Source organism: Misgurnus anguillicaudatus, chromosome 6 (assembly GCF_027580225.2).
Source record: "Misgurnus anguillicaudatus chromosome 6, ASM2758022v2, whole genome shotgun sequence".
Lineage (NCBI taxonomy): Eukaryota > Metazoa > Chordata > Actinopteri > Cypriniformes > Cobitidae > Misgurnus > Misgurnus anguillicaudatus.
Window position 1 is genome coordinate 20,485,480 of NC_073342.2, and position 19,875 is coordinate 20,505,354.

The following is a 19,875-nucleotide window of genomic DNA, read 5'->3' on the forward strand; positions in this document are numbered from 1 at the left end:
ATTATTTTTTAAAAAAAAGTGTGGTTTTAACTCTAAAGTGTGGTAAGCGTAAAATGTATTTGTATTTGAACAAATGTATTTTTACCTTTTCATTCCTATTTTAAAATAATGTAATTTTCCTGTGCTCCATCAAAAAAAAAAAAAAAAAACAATAGCATATTTTAGTATTTACGATATTAATTTTGTAAAATACAATACACTGGAGTATTATTGTTTATTATTATATTAATATTTACTATTGTTAAGGTTTAAAAATACTTATGTAGGAATTTTACTACAGTTTATTTGAGTAAATATTAGAATGTACTACATTGTTTTATCATGTGTGTTGGATTGTCATGTGTCCTTGCATGCAGCAGCAAGCTAAAGGAAGCGCGCAACCCAGATCCCACAGTCTTCGTGTGGGCTAGACAAAATAACACATAGATCGGTGTTTTCTTTGTAATGGTCGATGTATTACGTTACATTTAACGGGTATGTTTACAGCAAGCGCCACATTTCGACCTTTTAACGCGGGAATAAAGATGCACAAGCGGGATTGAAACGGGAGCTGTCCAGCATGAGGTGCTGATCGGCGGCCTTCAGTGAGCGATGGCGGCGGGGAAGTGGCTTCTGTACACGGGTCTGTGTTTGTCTCTCGTCGCCTTGTGTTTTCTTACTCTCGCCATTTCATCGGATCACTGGTACGAGACGGACGCGAGGAGATACAAGGAGCGTTGCCGTGCTTTCTCAAACCGCAGGAGCGATCCGGGATTCATTTACATCCCGAACCACAGCCTTCCTCTGCGAGCCAGCAGGGCGACTCTGGAGCGATGGGAAGACCGACTGCTGCTGTCCAGATCCCGGCGGCAGATGTTCGCCATGAGCACGGCGGATGAGTGCAGCAGAGGCTACAATTCAACCAGTATGGGTCTGTGGAGCAAATGCTACAGATTGGGATTTGACCCAGACGTCGAAGTGCTCATCCAGAAAGGTAAAGCACGTTTTATATAAAATGTATATGACGAGGCCTGTAGATGTGTTTAAAATCAATCTTATGATAATTTATTCATTTATACAGATTTTCTCATTAAAAAATGCATATTTTAGTAGTGGTTTCCATTGCTAATACCATAATGAACCATCATCAGCTGTTTAATATCGAAACCATTACCAACACATTTCTTATTTAATGTGTTTTGGGCCTCATTCCAGTAGGATTTAATGGTTTTCTATTGGCTCCCATGCACTAGATATCAACCCAGCACATTACCAGTAGAGACCCACAGACCATTATAGTTTCCAATACTATTCCCATTACACCTATTACAGTCCCTGTAATGGTTTTATTCAGCTGGGGAGCTTTGATTTCCTCCCTCAGTATTATAAACACCAAGCGAATATGACTGCATCTATAAATATCTCGGTTTCACTCAATGAATGTAGTGATTTGGATCAGATGAACACTATCCACTCCAGTGCATCTGTTTGGTTTACTCATCTGACAGTTCGTGAATTTTTCCATTCTTGTCTTCCAGGAGTTATCGAGCGTTGTACATTTATAAAGTACTATTACGCCGCTGCACCGGCACGAAAGGATCTTTCCTACAATATTACCAAAACTATCCAGCAAGATGATTGGCATGCCTTGCGTAAGTGGTTTCGGTCTGCTTTGGGGTGATTATAGATGATAGATATGGTATTGCCCACTCATAACAAATTTTATCCCGGGTCTTTATCTGGTAAAGAAGTGCAATACAGTCATTTGGTGAATCCGTCCTTTCCCTAGATTTGCGTCGGATGACTGCTGGATTCATGGGTATGGCTCTTTCCATCATTCTCTTTGGCTGGATCATTGGCGTTTTGGGCTGTTGCTGGGAACAAGGCCTCATGCATTATGTTGCTGGCCTTCTTTTCCTAATGGGAGGTATGTACATTTACTTATATGGCCTATATTTGAGATAAGATTAGTACCTCAAAGGTTTATATTGGTGTATACATTAGGACCGTTTTAAGGATACTGCTCAAGTAACCATTTTTCTAAGAGTGTACGCCATATCCAATCATGCATGTTTCTTTATCTCCGAATGTCCATGTTCTTCTCCACAGGTACCTTCTGCATCATTTCTCTTTGCACATGTGTTGCTGGCATCAACTTTGAACTGTCTCGCTACCCGCGTTACCTGTTCGGCCTGCCGGATGATATAAGTCACGGTTACGGCTGGTCTATGTTCAGTGCCTGGGGAGGACTGGGGCTGACCCTCATAGCCGGGTTCTTCTGCACCCTGGCACCGTCGATTCAGCCTCCCCCACCATCTCGTACCTCCTGTCCCAAGTCACGTATGGAGAACGGAAGAGTGTGCTGAAGACACGAACAAACAAGTGACACATGCTGTTTATATACTTTGAATTGCCGGTGATGAAGGACTCATTGGAAGATGTTAAGCCAAGGCCGTTGGGCCTTTCTTTGCTTTTGGGACTCTATTGATGTTCTCTGTAATAAAAGCACATTTGTATAGTTGACATCACTCTAGTATGTCCTTGGTGAAGCGGTACTTGGTGTTTGTCCCCGTGTTCTGTAGCTTCTTTATCGCCTCGAGCGTGTTTGAGTAAAAATGACTTATCAAATATCTCCTGTAAATTCACCATCAATTTCACGATGTGCTGTTGTTGTTTTCGATGTCTATGATTTCTTCACTGGACAATAAAATGTGTTAAGAGATGATCCTACGCAATGTGTGAAAAAATAAGAATCGAACACTTAAGGGACTGAATACTCAATTTTATTGGTTTTCATTGTTCCAGACCAGAAGAAAAGGGGGTCAGTTTCCTTTTAGCTCTTTATTTTGTATTAAATGATCTCAGCAGCATGTTAAACTCAAATGTTGGACTACATTGATTTATTTTTCTCCTGAAAGAATGAGTGATTGCGTTTTGATAAATACTGTTTAGTATGGCCACACAGATGAGAAAAGGGAGCAGAAATTATTTGAAGGCTCTAGATGTTACCATGTGCCTGTTTTAACTCTTTCAACACTCGCATTATCCTCAATCTCCCACGTCTATTACTATATTCCCATTACAATTCTTCCAAAGGTTCCCGACTTCCTGATTCATACATTGTGTGTAGGCTTTATAAGCAAGCCAATAAAGACCTTCACAGTGGACTTGCTCACCTCATTTTATTACAATGAAGTTATTTGTAGACGCCCCATTAGATCTCACAGCTTCACTCTCGATTAGCTTACGGACAAGCCCATCGTGGACCGGTCCTATTCAAATAAGCTCCACCCCTTAGAAATACGCAAGTGCAAGTCTGTTATTGGTGGAGTCCCAGGGTCTCTACCCTAAAAATGCACTTAAATATCCCATCTGTGGCTCTGGTCCAGTAGCGCACAAGATGCAATACAGTATACAGACTGTGCTCTTAACTAATCTCTTTTCCATTTCCTGCGAGACCTAACATACGGGAAGTGTTAAGATTCACAGTATTAAATTACAATCGGTACCCTGGATGAAGTGAGGCCAATCTGACGTGTGATTCATTTAAGCACATTCTTTGTAGCCATCATTAGTCATATGTGCACATTGCACTTTTCAAGGTCAGCACTTTTGGAGTTATGTGTGAATGTGTGTTGGGACCTTCAGCGAGAACCTCAACCTCACAATTACTCTGCGACGAAGATGTTATTCATACAAAGGTTTGTGTGTGGCTCCAAAAAAACAAAACAAAAAACAATTTCCAATGGGAAAGGGATGGAGAAGAAAGGGTAGAAAGACAAGAGCTTATGTTAAGTTATTATTGGTAGGGGGTTTCATGTTTTGATGCAGTTAAGAGTTTGTGTCTTTAATGACGGTCGATGCCGGCGCTCTGTAAGATGTCTGTGGCGGTCTGCGCTGGGGGTCTGAAGGCTGTCTGAAAGCCTGGAGGTGGGGAGTGGAACTGACTGGGGGTCAGCGAGGGAGGGGGGAGATACGGGGCCCAGGCGGCTCTGTGTAAGGACAGGTTGGCGGCTGCCGCGTCCAGCAGGCCGGTGTGAGGGGGCTGGGGCAAAGCGTTGGAGCTGGGCGGTCCGTCCATTTCTGTGAGCGCCTGCAGGGACTTGAGCCAGTGTGGCGGATTGTCATCCTGAAGACAGTCCAAACTGTTCCCTGCATTTGCTGGGATACCTATAGTTTAAAAACATAACACATGTTAGACATGTGCAGTGCTGGTACCATTTCGTAATAATGTTTTACAGATCATACCTGTGATGATGGCAGGGTCCATCCAACTGGCCGGATTGTCCCAGCTGAGGCTGTGTGAGATTCCAGTGGAGCCCACCGGCACCCCGATGTGATTCACGCTGGAAGTGGAGGAAGATGACGAGGAAGAGGTAGAGTTCGGGAGGCCTCCGAAGTTTATGTTGATATTTGGTAGGAGCGCTCGCAGTCCGTCCTGCCACTCTTTCACATTTAAGCTTTCTGCCGAGCCGTTGTTATCTGCCAAGAAAAAACATGAAATTAACAACATGGCAAAACGTGGCATTCGCACCTTTAAAGTAACACTCCACTTTTTTTTAAAATAAGCTAATTTTCCAGCTCCCCTAGAGTTAAACATTTGATTTTTGTCGTTTTGGAGTCCATTCAGCCGATCTCTGGATCTGGCGCTGCCACTTTTGGCATAGCTTGGAGTGGTCCATTGAATCTGATTGGACCATTAGCATTGTGCTCAAAAATCAAAAACCAAAGAATTTTGATATTTTTCCTGTTTAAAACTTAACTCTTCTGTAGTTACATCATGTATTAAGGCAGACGGAAAATTAAAATGTGCGATTTTCTAGGCCGATATGGCTAGGAACTATACTCTAATTCCGGCGTAATAATCAAGGACTTTGCTGCCGTAACATGGCTGCAGCAGGCACAATGATATTACGCAGTGCCCGAAAATAGTCCCCAACTATTGAAAGTTACCAAGGGGACTATTTTCAGGCGCTGCATAATATATTGCACCTGCTGCACCCATGGTGCGGCGGCAAAGTCCTCAATTATTACCTCGTAATAAGAGAATAGACCCGGAGATCGGCTGAATGGATTCCAAAATGGTAAAAATCAATTGGGAGCTGAAAAATGAGCCTATTTTCAAAAAAGTGTAGTGTCTCTTTAAGAGAAATTAAATATTAAAGTGTGACTGCAAAATACAACAATGAACGTACTTGGAATGAGTACAACAACTTCTTTCGATTTGGATCACTGGGTGAGCACTTTTTTTATCCCTGGTGTACACAGATGATTGCGCACGCACACACACACACACACACACACACACACACACACACACACACACACGTTTCCCAAAAACCCAGTGCGCACAAGACAGATGCATTCTTACCTGCTATAGGAATTCCCCCAAGGCCGGTGCTGTGGTGCTGGGCCGGCATGCTCAGGTCTAAGAAGTGGCTGTGCGCGGCGGCTGTGTGGTTCAAGTGTGTGAGGTTATTGCGGGTGGGGAGCCCCATCCAGGGATGCTGTGTGGTTGTGTGTTGGGGCTGGCTGAAGGAGTTAAAGAGGCCTCTGTACGGGAGATGAGGAAGGTGCTGTTGGCCATTGGGGAGGTTGGTTTGGTGAGAATGAAGGTTGGGCGAGAGGGGGGACGGCTCCTGGACCGACAGCTCTTTTTCTATGAGGTCGGCCAGGGCCTTTCGCGTGACGTCGAAAGGGTCGAAGCCGAGGTCGTCGTCCTGCTGCTGCTGCTTGGCCGACGAGCCGAAACCGAAGGCCGCTTGCCAGTCAGTGGAGGACGACACGGGGATAGTGTCTGCAATGAAGAGGTGTACAGTGCATGAAGCATGGATAACAACCAAGTACAATCATGATACTCTGTAAGTGTCACTTGCATGTGCCCACCTGAAGTGAAAAGGCTCTGTGGTTCTGGAGTCATTGGCCAGTCGGACGCTCCCTGTGGAGAGCTGGAGAATGGTAGCAGGCCGCTAGGGATTGGGTTTGGGTGCCTGAAATTGCTGTTGTCTGAGAAAAGAGACTGAGACTCCGCCGCTGCCCCCTCGAAGGGTGAACGTGCTGCAAGCTCGGCCACGCTGATGGGCACGACGAGACTTGGTTTGGTAAGGCCAGGCGGAGGAGAAGGGGAATCACTACTGGATGTCTGCCGAACCAGTAAGACACAAAGATATGAAGAAATAAACATAACATTGATTGTCACAAATTCAACTGGTTTCGTTTAGCACTTACCTGTGATATATTTTCCCCATTTCCTATACTTATGGATTCTGAGGGTTTGTCAATTGGACTGAAATGAAAAAAAATCTTATATTGTAAGATTTTCACCAGAACAATTATAGGACTACAAAAGGTTTCATATAATATGAAGCAATGGATGATTGGGACTGTAGTGTGGTACCTGGTTGGCTCTAAGGCTGATGGGAAGAGTGGGAGGCCTGTGTTTTGGTCTGTTCCCAGTTCAGGGTCTGGTTCATCTGGCGTCATGTGATCTGAGTCTGTTAGGCAGTCTAAAAGAGTAGGGGACTTACGATGCTCTGTGGGTAAACCGTTTACCATTTTACCATTGCTTTGTAATGAGGGCCATCCTTCTTTATTTGTGCTATTGGGTCTGGGAATAAAAAACATGTTGTGGTTAAAAGCACGGGAGTTTTTAAAGACAGACAGAAGGCAAGTTATACAATAAAAATAATACCGGTTTAAAGGTGCCAAAGAAAGCATTGATACAAAATATTGTATTGTTTTCTGATATCTAGATTAAAAGGTGTGTGGCTTTATGAAGTGCAAAAATTATCCAGAGATGATTTTACATATCCATTTACAGCCCTAGTCTATTATTACCTTATTTGAAAGGGTCATGAATAATAATAATGATGAGCTCATAGCATTAACTAGCATATAGCGCTAACTAAGCAGTCACAACTTTATTTTTAGCATTGAAACAACATTGTAATTAATTTAATGTGTAATTTAATGTTGGGTACACCTTGACTATAACGTCACAGTTGGTGTTATGTTAAGATTGGCCTGTTTCCAGCGGTCTTTTGCATGAACGAGGTTAACATAAGGAGGAAACAATTGTGTTTGAGGCTCACGATATGTCATTACCACGTACAAAACTTTTAAATCGGAATCGATCGAAATTAAGTCACAACCTCGAACTTCGAATTAAAAAAATGGACTCGTCGATGCTGCCATGCCCCCATGTCACACTAGGTCGGCTTGCCAAGCTTTTGTATTGTAAACGCACATGTGCCACAGGAGAAAGCCTTCTCTCCACCCATTTATCTAATCTGAGGTACTGAACACAATGTTTTATGTCTTTTCTGACTTCTGGCACAACACACGGTGTACATATAATTAAATAATTGTCTCATCGTGATTGTTTAACCTCATCGCGATGATTTTAGATCACCACAATGATTGCACATCTCTATAAAAACACAAGGGGGAGCTGCAGCGCCTGTATAAATGAGACAGTATCAGATTACTTTTAAATATGTGTTATGTGTATTAATATTTACTGCCAGGTAAACTTGGCAAAAGATTTATAAAATAATCACAACAATGTGAAACAAAAATTTTTTTTTTTAAGAATTAAATATCAAAGCATTAAAACAGACAATTAATCCTCATAATCGCCACAGTTTATTCGACAATTAACCGTCAGCCAAATTTCATAACCGTGACAGCTCTAGGTGTACAGCGCTATTTTTAGCCTTCATTGATAAAACTAAAGAGGCCGATCTCCGCAGTTTCATTTTGCAAGCGTGTGAAAGTTGCGTGATCTTATTTCATCAATAGTGCTGAAAATCCAGAGAAAGCTCTAACATATGCATAACCATATTTTTCTACTGGCAGCACAACTAACATGGCAGGGCATCTCCGGGATCAAGGTCAGATATTATATTTCACAAAAGTCTAGTCTAAAAATGACATAGCAGGAAAAAATATATCGAGAATCGTGTCCTTAGAATCGAAAATGCCATCGAATCGAGGATTTGGAGAATCGTGACACCCCTACTAGGTAAATACAGTTTTATATTCTGGTAAATACAGTACAATGCAAACATCAGTGCCTATTATATTCAGCAAAATATAACCTGCAACACAACAAAATACAAAAAACAAACACCTCTGGGTGGAACTTGATTTGCTCTTCGACTTCTCTCCGCATGTCGAGGTTTGTAAAAAGGTAGGATTAGCTTTGTAAAGGTCTTGGAGTAATTTTTGCTCATACTCTTGATGTTTCCCAGCCTAACAAAAACAATAAAACACAAGAAAAATAACATTAGGACAGAACAATTCAACAATATTTTTTAGGTAATATTTATTTATTCTTGAGGCCATTCCAACATCTACAGCTATATTCATGGCAAAAACCGATTCACGAAGTTAAAGGAACACGCCCACATTTTGGGAATTTAGCTTATTCACCGTATCCCCCAGAGTTAGATAAGTCCATACATACCTCTCTCATCTCCGTGCGTGCTGTAACTCTGTCTGACGCAGCCCCCGCTAGCTTAGCTTAGCACAAAGACTGGAAATGCATGGCTCCAGCTAGTATACTGCTCCCAATAAGTGACAAAATAACGCGATCATTTTCCTATTTATGTGTTGTGATTTGTATAGTCAAACCGTGTACAAATAACAAGGTGATATGAGACACAGCGATCTTTTAACAGTATACATACTGAGAACTATATTCTCTGAAGACGAAGCACTGCCGCATGGGCGGAGTGATTTGCACAACTCTGACCGAACTCTTTGCTCCTCACCAGGGGCTTCTCGTGTGCTGTGAGCAGATCACTCCGCCCATGCGGCAGTGCTTCGTCTTCAGAGAATATAGTTCTCAGTATGTATACTGTTAAAAGATCGCTGTGTCTCATATCACCTTGTTATTTGTACACGGTTTGACTATACAAATCACAACACATAAATAGGAAAATGATCGCGTTATTTTGTCACTTATTGGGAGCAGTATACTAGCTGGAGCCATGCATTTCCAGTCTTTGTGCTAAGCTAAGCTAGCGGGGGCTGCGTCAGACAGAGTTACAGCACGCACGGAGATGAGAGAGGTATGTATGGACTTATCTAACTCTGGGGGATACGGTGAATAAGCTAAATTCCCAAAATGTGGGCGTGTTCCTTTAATGTTGTGGGCATTTACATCCTTTAGGTAATATTATTTCATCAAGATTAAAGCTCTTAATTGTTAATTGATTTGCTGTGGATGCACAATCCCTTACCTGCATCTCCTCTTTAGTAAAACTGGCCGCTTCATCCCCCAGCTCGTGTAAATACATGCAGTCTGGTTTAGGACACTGCATGCTTTTGAGAAAATAACTGCAGTACTTTGTTGTACCTAAAGAAGCCTTGATTCAAAACAGATAACTTTTTAATAACAAAAAGCATAAACACAAAGATATTCAAGTTTTGTGACAAACAAATTTCAATTAGAAACCAATTTGTTTGGCTTGTGCCTACCTTTAGTGTTCTACCGTCCACTATGACGTTGTTTACGGACTGTATCGCCCGAAGGGCATCTTCTGACCGGATGTAAGTTACATAGGCACTGGCACTAGGACCCTGCAGAATTAAAGACAAAAGAAAGGATGGATATTGGTTTACCATGTACATTTCCTTTAAAACATTATTGAGTTTTAAAAGTGATGCGCATGTTTTCTGACCTGTGAACCCGCATATGACGTGCTGTTATTGATGACCACTTTATGGATTTTCCCGAACTTCCCAAAATATTCAGGACGCTTTAGAACCTGGACAAAACAGTATGTATCAGTAAAGTGAGTAAGCAGTAAGCTCTAACCAAGCATGCTCAAATAATGCATTCAGATGATGTTCTATTTATATTACACAATATGCACAAAACACATTTAACACAAAATTAACATTGCTTTATCTGATCAAACTGTAAAATCGGGCTGGACATTTTTGTTCAGCAAAATCGAAATGACCTGGTTCTCTTTATTTTGATCTATTCTTGTTCCATACTCATTTACCTCCTATAAAGAGCGACAGCTTCCCTTTGATATGACGCACAAAGCAGCTGACTTTTTATCATCAATGATTTAAATAAATGGAAGTTCTTTCAAAAGGCTCATATAGTAACCGACCTCTTCTAGGTCCTGTGGAGGTAACAGACACATTCCCATTCACACCTGGGTTTTAATCTTTCATTTGTTGGACAAAACGTGCAAGTGTCAAACTTTTGTTAAACACAGCGCTTATATTTTTGAGATAAGTCTATGGGAAAAAAGAATGGGCTTTTTAGGAAGGGAACCACGTCCTGCTAACTTCCGGGGTTGGCCTACAAAAATGTCATCAATGCGTCACTCAATTATTTCAAAACGTTACGTATAGTCAATGTTAAGTCAATGCAGATAGCCGAGAGACTGGCCAGACAGAGAGAGAATGATGCTTTCCTTTCACACAAAAAAAACGTGAAATATGTTAGTTACAAAGTTTTATCATTATTTAAATAAATTCAACAAACTGAAAGCATTAATGTGTCGCGTATTGTATTATTTAGCAAGTCATCACATTTTTCTTTAATATTGTGCAGCCCTAGTTCATATAACGAAAAACAGTATGGAAAACATATATTGTTTTTATTGTTGATTTTTTTGAGACTTTTATTGTTGATTTGTTGTGACTTTCGCTAATCTTTAAAGGAGCCATGGCATGAAAATCTGACTTTTTCCATGTTTAAATGCTATAATTGCAGTGCTTCTATCAACCTAGAAAATGTGAAAAAGATCAACCCAGTAACTTAGTTTTGGTAAACCATTCTCTACAAGCACATGAAAAAATGGGTAGTTGAAATTTGGCTCTCCTTATGATGTCATAAGGAGCTCTTATTATAATAATACCACCCCTTAATCTGCACTGTCCAACCACAGCACTGCCATTGCGTGCAGAGAAAAGCACTATTGAGTTGTAATTGCAACAAACCAACATCACTGTGATCAGTGTTTGAATTTCATCAGCTCATTTGCATTTTAAGGACACACCCAAAACAACATATTTTTGCTCACACCTACAAATGGGCAATTTTAACATGCTATAATAAGTTATTTATGAGGTATATTGAGCTTAAACTTCACATATGTACTCTGGGCACACCAAAGATTTATTTGACATCTTAAAAAAGTCTTGTGCCATGGTCCCTTTAATATCTAATAGATGTTTGGTCGAACTGATAGTTCCACTAATAAACATTGGTAAAGTGTTTATTGCATTAAAAGTCATTACACAAAAGGTAAAAATCAAAAACATTGACACTGTCTAATAGGAGCAATTACCTCGGCATCGGCGAGCCGTTGAGACAGCCCCACCACGAACACCAGATTCCTCTGCACCACACGAACACTGGCCAGGTGCTTCCTGTTCTCCGTCACCTTTTGCTTCTTCTCGTTCTGCTTCTGCTTCTTCTCGTTCTTTATTCTCTGAATCTCCTCTTGTGACAATGGCTTATATACCGCCGGGTCCTCCGGGTAAGGCTACGAAAAACAGAGCCAGTTGAACTCGTATCCTGAAGGGCAGAGCACTTACAAAAATGCAGCATATAGGGCAAACTTTCAGGCTGACCCAAACATGTCAGTGGAAGCATTTGAAAGTCACACTCCACTTTTTTGAAAATATGCTAATTTTTCAGCTCCCCTAGAGTTAAACATTTGAGTGTTACCGTTTTGGAATCCATTCAGCCGATCTCCGGGTTTGGCGCTACCACTTTTAGCATAGCTTAGCATAATCCATTGAATCTGATTAGCATCACCCTCAAAAATGACCAAATAGTTTTGATTTTTCCTATTTAAAACTTCACTCTTCTTCTAAACTCTTTGGTTATTTTTTAGCGTGATGCTAATGGTCTAATCAGATTCAATGGATTATGCTAAGCTATGCTAAAAGTGGTAATGCCAGACCTGGAGATCGACTGAATGGATTCCAAAATGGTAAAACTCAAATGTTTAACTCTAGGAGAGATAGAAAATTAGCATATTTTCAAAAAAGTGGAGTGTCCCTTTAAAGTGGTGAGAAAGACACAAAAACATACAGCACTACAAGTTTGATTTATCATTTAAAATCAAGACAGCCTGAACAACAGTACGAGAGAGACACTGCAACGATTATTATCTAGGTACTTGTCTGCTCCATGCACAATCTCGGACAGCTAGAGAGTTCATAGCACTGCATCTCATGCCATAGATGAGAAGAGGAAAACAAAGAGTAGACAGCAGCATTTTGTTAAGCGCTTTTTTCTTCTGTCATGGTCCTGTCAATCATCTCAAACTCTCCAGCTGAGAACTGGGTACTGAACTGGGCACTGCAGCTTGTGCTGGATCGAGCAAGCAGATGCACATCCGCTGCCTAACATAAGTGCTGTCTTTGTTGCATAAAGTGTCGCAACAAGAAGGTTAATCATGCAATGTTTTATTTACTTATGAGTTTACAGACAATTAAAGGCGGGGTGCATGACTTTTGAAAAAACGCTTTGGAAAAGTGAGTCGGGCCGAGTACCAAAACACACTTGTAGCCTATTAGCAAGTAAGGGGCATATCTACCAAACGACATCGTTGCCTGGGTTGCATATGTGTGGGGCGGGTCTATCAAAAAAGGTCCAGATTCTACTGAGGTCGGGGTGTGTTTGTTTAGGTGATTTCAAATGTTAAAGGAATAGACTTTCTTAAAAAAAATCCAGATCATTTACTCGCCACCATGTCTTTCTTTGTTCAGTCGAAAAGAAATTATGTTCTTTGAGGAAAACATTGCAGGACCTTTCTCATCTCAATGGACTCCAATGGACACCAACACTTAACACGCAACAGTTTTCTTCAACGGAGCCTCAAAGGACTATAAACGATCCCAAACGAGGCACAAGGGTCTTATCTAGCAAAACGATTGTCATTTTTGACAAGAAAAATAAAAAATATGCACTTTTCTAGGTCCTGTCCTATGTGACTTAACGTAAATGCGTAGTGACGTAGAGAGGTCACGTGTTACATATAGAGCCCGACCGATATGCGTTTTTTCAGGCCGATGCCGATACAGATATTAGGGAGTAAAAAAAGACCGATAACGATATATCGGCCGATATTCTTTGTGTCTATTATAGTTCAGTATATACTACAGTATATTATACTAAAGTACTGTACATAAAATACACTATATACTTTAACATAATATACTGTATATGAATAAATACAATGCAATGCAATGATCACTTACAAATGTGGTGATCACTCACAAATGTGGTGATCCAACACTTATATTGATGTGACAAAGATATGTACTATAGGCAAGAAGTTAACAATAAACTTTATTATCCAAAATTAGTTGGATATCAGTGCACTAAACAGTAAACTTGACTTATTATAAATAACTTTAAAACACAAAGAGAACAAAATACATAAAACTTGCATCATTTGCAGTTTTGACGAGAATAACGTTATAAAGAGAAACTTATGAAGTCATTGATTAATATTAGCTTTACAGTAAGTTGTGTACTTCACAAATTAGTTAGCCACTCACCGTTACGAAGACAATGCTTGACGGAGCACATACTAATGTACGCTATGTTTAATGTTGTGCACAACGTTTTTATAACACAAATACAGGGTTCCGTGCCAACTTTAGACTTTTATAAAACTAAAGCGTCTTCGCTCCGCCTCTTTTATTTAGCAAGGGTGTAGAGCTGCGCGAGCTTATTGAATCAATTGCTCTGAAATGAGCATGTTACCTAACAACACAAGCAGCAGTAATCTCATATAGTGATATATAAGTGCACGGCTGCGCGTAGTTTAAACGTGTCATTTCTCCGTCTCGCGTCATTTCTCCCGCTTGCGTTTTAACTCGCAAGTCGACAAAGAGACGGATTAAAAACACCAAATGTAAACGGGAGTGCGTCTCTCTTGTCCATTTATAATCCAATCGACCAAAGCGCGTCTTAATACCAGGTGTAACAATGTTGTGAAGAAGACACTGCGTGACTACTTCCATGTCACCTGAACTGAGAGACTGACTGAAGTGAAGGGGGTGGGGGATTGGCTGGTGTCACTACAGTGAGTGATCTGGGTCGCCATTAGCAACCAGTATGGCGCACTCTGCTGGACAAACAAGACCTTACATCTTTCAAATGCATTTAATGTGTTCTGTAACAAACATTCATATCGGCGCATATCTGCGGCTTATACGCCGATACAGATATATCTGCGACATGCTCATATCGGCCGATAAAATCGGCAAAACGATAAATCGGTCGGGCTCTAGTTACATATATAAAACGCACATTTGCGGACCATTGTAAACAATAAACTGACACAAAGACATTAATTAGTATCATTCGACATACAACGTCGGAACGGTCCTCTTTCTCAACACTTGTAAACACTGGGGCGTTTCGCGTTTGTCCTCTGTGACCTCTTGACGTCATGACGTATTGCGTGGGGTCACGCTGGCGCATCACGACCGGATCTAGACGAGAAGTTGTGGTTTAAAAGTGCATATTTTTTATTTTTCTTGTCAAAAATGACAATTGTTTCGCTAGATAAGACCCTTATGCCTCGTTTGGGATTGTTTATAGTCTTTTGAAACTCCGTTGAAAAAAACTGTTAAGTGTTGAGTTAAGTATTAAATGTTGGGCTCTATTAAAGTCCATTAAAATAAAAAAATCCTGCAATGTTTTCCTCAAAAAACATAATTTCTTCTCGACTGAACAAAGAAAGACATCAAAATTTTGGATGACATGGTGGTGAGTAAATTATCTGGATTTTTCTTTTAAGAAAATTGACTATTCCTTTAACATTGGCTTCAGAGATCATGCATTATTCAGTATGCTGTCAGTAAACTGTACTATATAAGAAGCCAAAAACTACGGTTTCATGACACAACTGCAACCTGAGTTCTTAAAAAAGTTTGGTTTTAGTAACCTGATGCTGCGTTTGCGTGTGGAGGAACAGTTAAACCGAAAATATGCGTGTTCATGTGGACAGGGCCTAATTTAGAGGTAGACAAGTTCGGTCCTACAGAGCCACAGTCCTGCAAAGTTTAGTTCCAACTAGTGTTGGATACAGACCAATTAATATTTTGGGCCGATGCAGATACAGATATTAAAAAGTAAAAAAGCCAATATATCGGCCGATATTCTTCGACAATGCTTGACTGACAGCATACTGATCTAATGTGTAATGTCCTGCTAGTGTTGGGCAATATGCCCCATTTTGAGATTATCCTATCGTCAGCCTGTGAGATTGGCGATACACAATAGTATCGGGGGGCGGGGCAGAAGTTCAATAATTTTTTTTAACTTATTTATTAGTCACTTGATTGGTGGACAAATAAAAGAATCAAGGGCAACACTGTCATGACCTTAACCTTCTTAAAACTGATGCCATTAATCCATCCGCATCATTAAGTCCAGGTGCTCTAATATGTCCTGCGTGCCAGGGAGTGGGAACAACAAACCGGCTGGTTTTAACCCTCTGCGCGCCCAACAACCTCTCTAGTGCCTCTCTAATGTCAGAGCTGCGCCTATTACAAGTTCAGATGCTAGAAGGAGTCCATGACGCGCACATTCAGGTCCGAGCAAAAGTCCAAGACGCATGCATTGAGTCCACATGCATGTGAGAAGAAATACGTGCACATCTCAAGCTCTCTCGCACAAAGTAAAGCCCACAAACCCTCATGCAAGGAAAAGCACGCACTGCGCATGTTAGTGTGAAACTATGATGATAATAATAACAACTATCGGCAACTATCGCCATGAAAGCCCGTTATTAGCGATATATCTGGCGATCGTTGATCCACAATATTGTCGTCTATCAGAACAACCCTATGTCCTGCACAACGTTTTTATAACAGTTCTGACTTCTACCGCAGTGTTCTGCTTGGTCTTTAGACTTTTATAAAATTAAAGCGGCTGCTCTTTGCCTTTCATTTCGCAAGGGGGTGAAAATTGCGCAAGCTTATTTAATGAATTGCTCTGAAATATTTAAGAAATCCCTCTGACCAAGTTCCGTAACAACACAAATCGCTGTAATTTCACATACTGTATTAGTATTCACAAGCATTTCTGTGTCGTTATATCGGCTGCATATCTGCAGCTTATACGCCGCTACAGATATATCTGCGGACAGGCTCATATCGACCAATAAAATCAGGAAAAAATCGGTCAGGCTTTAGTGTTGGCCGATATGTCCCATTTTGAGATCGTCCTATCATCAGCCTGTGAGATCGCCGATACATAATAGGATTAGGGGGGGCGGGGCAATAGTATACACATCTATTTATTTATTTGTTCATTTTTACTCATTTATGACAAGATCTAGGGCTGCCTAACGATTAGTCGCGACTAATATATATAAAATTGTATATACACATGCAAACATTTCTTAAATATGTACATGCATGTGTGTGTTTTTATTTATACATAATTATTATATACACAGTACACCCACATATATTATGTAAACAAAAACCTTTATTCTACAAACGATTAGTCGCGACTAATCGTTAGGCAGCCCTAACAAGATCCTTGATTTGTGGGAAAAAAGAAGCTGATTTACTCTAAGGGCAACACTGTCATTACGGCAACCACCTTAAAACTGATGGCATTAATCCGAGCGCGTCATTAAAGCCCAGGCACTCTGAACTTTCCTGCATGCCAGGGAGCGGGAACAACACGTTTACTGGTTTTAAGACCCTGTGTGCCTAACAACCCCTCTAGTGCAAGGAAATGTCAGAGCTGGGCGTATTACAAGTTCAGGTGCTAAATGCCGCATGCGTTCAGGTCCAAGCAATAGTCCAAATTGCGTGCATTACAAGTCCAGGTGCATGGGAAAAGGAATCTGCGCATGTTACAAGCTTTCTCGCGCAAACTGAGACCCATGCGAAGAAAAGCATGCAATGCGCATGTTAATGTGAAAACAATGATGATGATGATGATGATAATAACAACTATCGTCATGAAAGCCCACTATCAGCCATATGTCGTATCATCTATTGGCACAACCCTAATCAAACACACCTAAACAAGCAAATTAATGTCTTCAGGATTTAGGCTAAACTCTGCAGGACTTCAGGACTGAACTCGCCTACCTCTGGCCTAAGTGTTTTTGACGTTTTCTTTTAAATTTGCTTTTTTTTATCTGACCCTTAAAGGGATAATTCACCAAAAAAATTATAATTCTGTCATCATTTACTCAGTCTGTTACAAACCTGTATAAGTTTCTTTGTTCTGATGAACATGAGGATGTTTTGGGGATTGTTTGTAACCACCCATGAGCCCCATTCACCTCCACAGCAGGAAAAATACTATGGAAGTGAATGGGTCTCATGAACGGTTTGGTTACAAACATTCCTCACAATATCTTCTTTCGTGTTCATCAGAATAAAGAAATTGATACAGGTTTGTAACACGAGAGTCAAAAAAAGATGACAGTATTTTATTTTTTGCCTGAACTGTCCCTTTAATGGATTCTGCCAACCGGGTATTTCTGAATGGCCTGGGGTCTGGAATGGATTAAGCAGATTTGAAGCGAAAATATCTTAAGAACGTATTATACGTGCCGAGAGAATTCAGTCAATAGCATCATCTTATTTTTGACGGAGGTGGCATTTAGGGCGTTTGCATATGAGCTCCTTAAAGCAACCATCAGTACAGGCTATATAAAATAGTATAATAATCTTCTGTATGGTCTCCATCTCAAGGAGCCTGAGCGGCCACCTACCTTTCTGCAAGCAGGACAGAGGCCGTTCTCGTCTGTACGGATGCGGTGCCAGCAGAATCTGCAGATCTGATAGCCGCAGGTGCAGGGGAAGAAGTTGACATCGTCAATCTCCAGAGGTTCCATGCACAGTGGGCACTCCATTGGATCTTCTTTCAGTTCTGGACTGCGGGACATCCTATTGCACAGCGGGTTAAGGAGAGTCTGGCGGGTCAGCCGAGGGTCTGATGGACAGTCAAAGGAATGTGGTCAGTGGGATTTGTTAAAGCATGTGACAGCCTAAATAATCTGGTAACAAATGGGCTCAAGAGACTGTATTGCCCAAAACGCTTTTGCTAAATAAAATGTATTTAGAAATACATCCAGTCTGCTTAGACAGTCATTTCAGTATTTGTCTATGAGCATGCTAATGTACTGGGAATGGGATTGTAGAAAAGGAGCAATGGCTACAGTCAGTGAAATACATTATGTTCATATAAAGCAAACAACACAACAATAACAAAAATGTAAAATGGTGCATATTTAAAATTCACATTACACAATGCAAATTAAGGGAAACAAGTTTGACATTAATCAAACCTACATCTCTCACGTGTTTCCATATGTAAGAAACATTAAAACATACATGCTGCCATTACAAAGCTAATGTTTAGATACAAAGACTCCCGTATAGCCTGTTTCTGCTTTAAAACAACATATATTGAATAGGAAGCTCATTCAAACGTTATTTCATTTCTATGACTCTTTATTAAACACACATTTTTGACATGTTACAACAATTCCGTGTAGCGGGGCGTCAAACGGACTGAAAGCCGGTCGGCTGCCTCCACAGCTGGGAAGGACTTGAACTGACGTACGGCACACAACACGCCTAAAAACATCTCTTGAACCTAACACAACACTTTAAAATCTAAAAATGTATTTCTAAATGACTATAACATAACAATCAGCAGCTTCTCGCAAATATTTCTATGCGAGACAGTATTATATGAACGTTTCTATTTTGCGGCCTACACGCAGCTAAAGCCTGCGAATTTCCTACTACCCGGTCCGGGGAATAGAGGAGGAACCGTCGCCCCTGTCCACCTTTGACTTCACCCTTTCCCTACCCTTAAGGTTTAACACCTTAACCATGAGTCGAGTCTGGTTCGAAACACTTTTACAGATCTCATACAACTTAAGTTACCATAAACGGATGCATGGAAAGCCAATAAAGCAGTTGTTTTTTGTAGGGTACTCACTTTAACTAGCTGGTCCTGTAATGCAGGGACTCCACTCCAAGGGATATTCACACTAGTTTAGGCGGGGGTTTCTGCCTTTAAACTGATCAGATTTACCTATCTGATAGTTTGAAATGAGCACTCTTCCACAGTACAGGTATTCAGTGATGACGAGATGTTTTCCCACACAGTTTTACTGTTTATTTAGGTAGCAGATTCTTACCACCATCTTGCATTGAAATGAGGAGGGAATACAGTATCCAGTCGCCTCTCGCGGAGCATGCGCGAAATTACATCACGCGATGGATTGTGGGAAACGTAGTTCGTTATCGTGGTTTTACAGCATCAGCAATGACATTTAGGTAAAAGCTTTGATAGATAGGCTACATTCTTGTTTAATACAATACATTTGATTACAGAGATGTTTAACAGTTAAAACATTAATTTGACGCTATATAATTGGGAATAAATGTCTGAATACAAATCAATTTCTCTCAAAATGTAGCTGGTAAAAGACAGACACTTTCTCAACATCAAGGTCTTTAGGTTAAAGGGGACATTTCACAAGACTTTTTTTTAAACGTAAAATTTTTTTGGTGTCTCCAGCGTGCGGATGTAAAGTTTTAGCTCAAAATACCATATAGATAATATAGGGGTATGCTCACACAAAAATCGCTGCAAAATACGCATTCCAACAGGTTTTATCTTCGTTTTTGCCAACTCCATTGACTTGTATTAGATGTGCTGTGAGGTACGGTATTACTCCACGCCAGGGACATCGTTTGTATTCTTGCAGTTGGCAAAGGTGGATTATCGCCACCAACTGGGCTGGAGTGTCTATTATTCAAGCTCTCAACGGAAGAATGTACGGGTGTGAGGCGTTTGGAAAAATAGGTCCACATGTTTACAACGAATGCTAAAACACCTGTTGGAAAGCA

At 40.7% G+C, this 19,875-nt stretch overlaps 2 protein-coding genes across 2 annotated transcripts; one reads left to right on the forward strand and one right to left on the reverse strand.

Annotated features, from left to right (window-relative positions):
• The first annotated feature begins 321 nt into the window (after positions 1–321).
• tmem178ba (transmembrane protein 178Ba) lies at positions 322–2,709 on the forward strand. Its single transcript, XM_055193076.2, has 4 exons — positions 322–973; positions 1,518–1,631; positions 1,769–1,906; positions 2,089–2,709. The coding sequence occupies exons 1-4, from the start codon at positions 592–594 to the stop codon at positions 2,343–2,345; spliced, it is 891 nt and encodes a 296-aa protein (XP_055049051.2). The 5' UTR covers positions 322–591; the 3' UTR covers positions 2,346–2,709.
• Positions 2,710–2,746: 37 nt separating this feature from the next.
• Positions 2,747–19,183, reverse strand: cnot4a (CCR4-NOT transcription complex, subunit 4a). Its single transcript, XM_055193067.2, has 13 exons — positions 18,959–19,183; positions 17,721–17,941; positions 11,298–11,495; positions 9,666–9,752; positions 9,463–9,564; positions 9,225–9,350; positions 8,111–8,232; positions 6,377–6,586; positions 6,208–6,265; positions 5,866–6,121; positions 5,351–5,776; positions 4,228–4,461; positions 2,747–4,149 (listed from the first exon to the last, which is right to left on the reverse strand). Exons 2-13 carry the CDS (start codon positions 17,892–17,894, stop codon positions 3,827–3,829), a joined length of 2,316 nt encoding a protein of 771 aa, XP_055049042.2. The 5' UTR covers positions 17,895–17,941; positions 18,959–19,183; the 3' UTR covers positions 2,747–3,826.
• Positions 19,184–19,875: the final 692 nt, after the last annotated feature.

What these genes read in the sequence shown, in the direction of transcription:
- tmem178ba (XM_055193076.2), top strand. Translation starts at nt 592, where the DNA reads ATGGCGGCGGGGAAGTGGCTTCTGTACACGGGTCTGTGTTTGTCTCTC. An exon ending in AGATGATTGGCATGCCTTGC is followed by an intron (nt 1,632 to 1,768) that starts GTAAGTGGTTTC and finishes TCCTTTCCCTAG; the next exon opens with ATTTGCGTCGGATGACTGCT. An exon ending in CCTTCTTTTCCTAATGGGAG is followed by an intron (nt 1,907 to 2,088) that starts GTATGTACATTT and finishes TCTTCTCCACAG; the next exon opens with GTACCTTCTGCATCATTTCT.
- cnot4a (XM_055193067.2), bottom strand. Translation starts at nt 17,894, where the DNA reads ATGTCCCGCAGTCCAGAACTGAAAGAAGATCCAATGGAGTGCCCACTG. An exon ending in AAATCAAGTTCCACCCAGAG is followed by an intron (nt 6,587 to 8,110) that starts GTGTTTGTTTTT and finishes TTTTATTCCCAG; the next exon opens with ACCCAATAGCACAAATAAAG. An exon ending in TCAGCCTTAGAGCCAACCAG is followed by an intron (nt 6,266 to 6,376) that starts GTACCACACTAC and finishes TTTTCATTTCAG; the next exon opens with TCCAATTGACAAACCCTCAG.